General features: G+C 37.8%; 1 protein-coding gene across 1 annotated transcript in view; it reads left to right on the top strand.

Annotated features, from left to right (window-relative positions):
* Positions 1 to 4,211, top strand: part of LOC137992026 (perilipin-5-like) — a 5,394-nt gene extending 1,183 nt beyond the window's left edge. Inside the window, exons 2-5 of the mRNA XM_068837081.1 lie at positions 1,184 to 1,266; positions 1,628 to 1,924; positions 2,268 to 2,426; positions 3,135 to 4,211. Coding sequence (XP_068693182.1) covers positions 1,184 to 1,266; positions 1,628 to 1,924; positions 2,268 to 2,426; positions 3,135 to 3,434 — 839 coding nt within the window. The 3' untranslated portion in view covers positions 3,435 to 4,211. The remainder of the gene's footprint in view (positions 1 to 1,183; positions 1,267 to 1,627; positions 1,925 to 2,267; positions 2,427 to 3,134) is intronic.
* The last annotated feature ends 789 nt before the right edge of the window (positions 4,212 to 5,000 follow it).

The following is a 5,000-nucleotide window of genomic DNA, read 5'->3' as shown; positions in this document are numbered from 1 at the left end:
TTTCCATGGAAAAATAAGCTATGTTTATTAGAATTTCATTTTCTGTGATAACTAATGTATGACTTCCTCTTCGGAACATGTTGTCGAGTGGAAATGGAAATCTTTGTTGCAAGGAATCATGAACAGCGAATTCACTGTCAAATCGATGATTCTGGTTCAAATAATGTTATGTGTGTCTCACTCAAGCTGACAGCACTGAACACAGTGGTGAACATTTGAATACCGGTACTAATGCCTATCACAAAACTGTAAAAGCCTTTAAATATCTTTTTGCTGTTCATTTCATTTTCTCACCGATATTAAAACTGCATATTGTGGAAGTGAGCAAACTTGCGTGTGCCATATTTTGATATAGAGGTCAGCTTGTGTTGAATTAACAGGAGGAAAATTTTTTGTTGGATTCAACACCTGTTTCAAGATTTAGTAAACTTGAAAACAAAGTAATTCTAGGAACGTAGAATAAGAGCATTTCATCTTATGCTACATGTACAAGTGTGTATTGCGTATGTAACCAATGAAACCATCTTAGTTTACTTTTACTCAGTACTGCTTATCATTACTTACAAAGGACTGCGCAAGCAATGAATGAAACTAAAGTGAACCATCTCACCTTGTTTTCATTGCCAACTGCTTGGGTATCAAAGAAATATAGGTGAGCTGATAAAAATATCTGATTTTCTCACTATTATTTTTGGTTTGGTCAAGTCCCAAGAGTAATACACCACCAAAGCCCCCTTATGTCAACAAAAACATGGGTTCTGGTTTAATTTGTTCCTGGTAGTCCCTGGTTCAACTTCTCAGCTGCACCGGTAGATAGCCAACTGGTTTGCCTCCGGCCAGTTGGGATTCTTAACAGTTGTTGTTGAATGGTCTGTTTCATTGGCCCTGAAAAGCCTCTATGGGAGTGGTCAGTAGCGTATGTATTCTATTGTATTTTGTGGTTCTTTTTAGAATTCTGAGTAACAAGCTTTAGTCATTTTTTTATATTCAAATTTACCAAGTGCCAAAGAAAGAAGTTATTGAAAACTGTCAATACATTGTAGTTGATATTTAAACATCAGGCCCCAGTTGTTCAAACGATGGATAGTGCTATCCACCGGATAAATCACTATCCAACAGATAAACACTAGCAAAACCAATTGAGTTATCCAGTGCAACTTAAAGGTGTGCCTTTTTTTTGCAGCTGCGACCATTGACCGTGTGGCTTCAGGAACTCTGACCAAGGTTGAGGAGAAGTTGCCCTTTATTACAAAGACACCAAATGAGGTCTGATTGTGCTGTTAAACCTCTTGTCCTGATATATTTGTTGAAAGATTTTGCCTCACTCATTCCAAAGGAAGTCTTTGTACGGAACCATTCATATGAAAACAGGTTTTATTTGCATGAAAATGCAGAATTCACATACACTTTTATGTCTAAAATATAAGTAAATGCACCCAGGGTCGTCAAACAATTTTTACTGGTACAGGGCTGTGAAAGTGGTGTGCCTTCATGTCAAAAACAAATGGCTCAGAACACATGGTTTTGGACCATTTGCCATTAAAATCTTACATTTGTACTGTTAATTGTATTGCATTGCCTCACTTGTGGTTGCTAAATTAAGTATTATATATTTTTGTCACATTAGATAAAGACTGCTCTGAGCCAGACTGCCTCAACTTACTACGATAAAGTTCAGAATGCTACTGTTGTCAAGATGGTGATTGCTAAGACTGGTGAGATGGTGTCCTTTACTGAGGTTCTTAGTGAGTTAGCCCTGCCAACTGATGGATCCTGTCCAGAGGATGTGAAGGAGCTTGTGACTATGGCAGAAGACCAGTCAAAGGGCAGCTTGGCCAGGATCAGGAACCTGCAAAAAAGGATTGCACGCAGGGGAACAAAAAAGCTCCTGTCTTACAAGTCTGTTCAGTTTACTGTTGAAAAGGTATGCAATGATTTGCAGGCAATAATATCGTTATTGGCATGTTTCCTGAGCTTCTGAAAAGTGCAAATTTTCCATTTGAGTTTGGTCATCATTTGAGTCCAGCTAAGTAATTTTCAGGTCATGGCAAGTGCAGATAGCCCTAAAATATCTAAGAGCATAATGAAGAAGAAATTCAACCCCTGTGACTGGGTTGAGTCAAGATTTTTCTTGGGATCACCTTACCATGGAACAACCTAGGACTTGATCGTGAGGGGCAAGGGCACTGAATGCAGTGTTAAGTGGTTCTCCTTTTTGCTGTTTATTTGTTCAGTTTGACAGATGATCTTTTTTTTTTTTCGGGCAGGTGGGTGATTTACAGGGCAGAGTAACTGACTTGGTTGGAGTGTCGGCAACTGCAGGCAAGAAACTGTTCAATGCAACCATGTACATACCCAGCATGGCACTTGAACTCAGTGGGGAAGTCTTTGTATCGGCCAAAAATCTCGTGTTTGCTTTTACAAAGGTAAAATTTAAAAGAAAACAGTGTAAATCCTGAGGTGAAATAGACCTTGGAAAACGATACATATTAGTCTAAGAAAGAAAAGTTCGGTCGCACGAGAGCATAAAAGGCGAAATATTTGTTACTTCTCACGTACAGATTTTTTTTGTTTTTTTTTTTAAATGGAAAAAATCAGGAAAGGACGTGATCTACGGAAAGAAAAATGGGGGTCACCGAGCATTCAAGAGAGTAAAATCGCTGCAAAGTTCTCAAAGCGATTGTCTATTCGCACTGTCACGCCATTGCGTGACATTTCCGAGAAGACCTGGGTCCACAGCTATCCCATAATGCCAAATGCTTTCACGTTCCATTCTTGTGGAAAATGTTTGCACCTTTAGCACCGTGTTTACCTTCGTGGTCTGCAATGCATCACGTGTGCGTGACATGCGCGAAAAAATGCGCAGTACCAATGGGCGCGAACGTCCTTAACTTTAACCAAAATTTCTATGAATCTTGGCTCAATGGTCAGCACCCTTGATATCTTTGAAAAGGTAACCTTGATACACCAGCTGAGGAGAATGATTTAATTGAGAATAAGAAGTTCAGAAAAGTTTTGGAACACTGTTGTGCCTGTATTTGAATTATTATTGTTCATGAGTAATGATGTAAATGACGTAACAGTGCAGTCCATCATAGCAAGCCTTTTTTGTGACAGGCAAGTTTCTCTTTCAGGCTCATTCTGTCAGTGACATGCCAGCAGCAGTTGCTAGCGTGGTGATGAATGTTACAGAACCTTTGTCTAAAGCAAAAGACCAACTTGTCGGCTATGTGTTTGTCAATCAGCATGTCATGACACAATACCTCCTTTCGTCTGCCCCTGTTCAGTGGATGCTCCCCCATGTTGTTGCCGTGGAAGATATTGCTGAAATGAGTATCACCGTGGCAGAGAGAGCAGAGAGTGAAGAGTTGGAAGACGACGAGAGTGAGGAGGAAACCGATGAAGAAGATGAGGAGGAGGAGGAAGCCGCTTGATATATTTAAGCAATTTTTTTCAAATTATTCGGTAACTTGTAGTTTTGAATCATTCAGTGTTAAACAAAATGCACACTACCATCTTAATTTTAGAATTTTTACAACCACATCAACATCAATATGTGTCTTTCAAATAACCCATACATATATACTAGTCCCTTCAATTTTTATCATGTAGTAAGTTAAATATGTATGTTGTATGTGTCAACGTGTAATAAATAAAATTATTATAAGTGAAAAATGTAACTTGTCCTTCGAACAGCCATCAACAGTGAAGGCCAATTTGAAGTTCATTTCTACCTCTTTTTCAAAGCTAGTGTTCAAGAGTGAAAGTTGTTTCAATGGTAATTAAACTATTCATGTTAACCCCTTGATTCCTGGGAGTGAGCCAGAGCAGATTTTACTCTGTCAACTGGGGGTGGCCTAGGGTGAGGAGTGGATGGCTTAGTTGTTTGGTTGCTTGTCCAGGGCCCATTTGTTTGAAAGGCGATTAACTTAATCCAGGATTAGCATGAACATTTGTTTCATGTTTTCAACTTTTTGGTGAAAGTTTCTTTTGCTTATTTTTGTTTTCCAAGATTTACTTCCTCTGATGTAAATTTTTGTCGAATATCAGTGTTGAACAGCATTTGGGAGTAGAGAAATAAACTCCTTGTTTAATTTTTAATCTGGATTAGCATTAATTGGCTTTTGAACAACCGGGCCCTGAACACTAAAGTGCTTGTTCAACAAGTGAAGTCCAATCTGTGTTGAGAATAAAGTTAATGTAACATCATACATGTTGTCAAATGTCCTTCATTGTGGCCTTTTTTTTTTTTTTTTTTTTACTTACAAAATGTGAGCAAAAATTTGTGCTTTACTTTGATGTTATGGAAGCAACTACAAAATTTAGGGCCACACAGGGCCAGGACATGCAAATGTGTTAGAAGCTTTTGTAGAATGAAACACAACAATAGGAGCTTTTGTTATTCAATTATTTTGAAATACATGGCCCTGTATTCTGAAGTGTAGTTTAGCCAATTTATTCAAAATTGAAAGGAAGGAATTGGTGTGAACGCAACCAATGCGCATTCTGCAGCGGTAAAGTTAGATATTTTTTCCTGTCTTGACTGAGGTTGTTGGAGTCATTGCTCTGCCCATCTTTATCTACTATTGTACCAACTTCTCCTCGGTTGAGTGAAGTTAAAAATGAAAAGGCTGCTTTGATAACACAAGAAAGTGTAAATCATAGCCTGCATGGCAGATGTATTTCCAGTTATAAAACTCATTAATAATTCATGATGGGAAAACAAAAGAAATGTTTTATTAAATTAATCAATACCGGTATCTGTATTTCTGATACAGCTTTCTCTTCATTTACATAAATGTTTCTTTCAATTTTTACGGTTAAAATGTCTTGAATCACCAAAAATACGTAGTGTACATTAACACTTAAATGCTGAAATTTCATAAGCACAATACAATATTCGCACCCATATTTTATCGGATATAAAACGTCTCACCTTCGGCTCGACATTGTATATCCGATACAATATGGTCGCTCATATTGTATTTAGTACTTATCAT

The sequence above is a fragment of the Montipora foliosa genome, chromosome 2 (assembly GCF_036669935.1).
Source record: "Montipora foliosa isolate CH-2021 chromosome 2, ASM3666993v2, whole genome shotgun sequence".
NCBI classification, from domain to species: domain Eukaryota; kingdom Metazoa; phylum Cnidaria; class Anthozoa; order Scleractinia; family Acroporidae; genus Montipora; species Montipora foliosa.
Note: the sequence above shows the minus strand (reverse complement) of the source record. Positions and strands in the feature narration are given on the sequence as shown.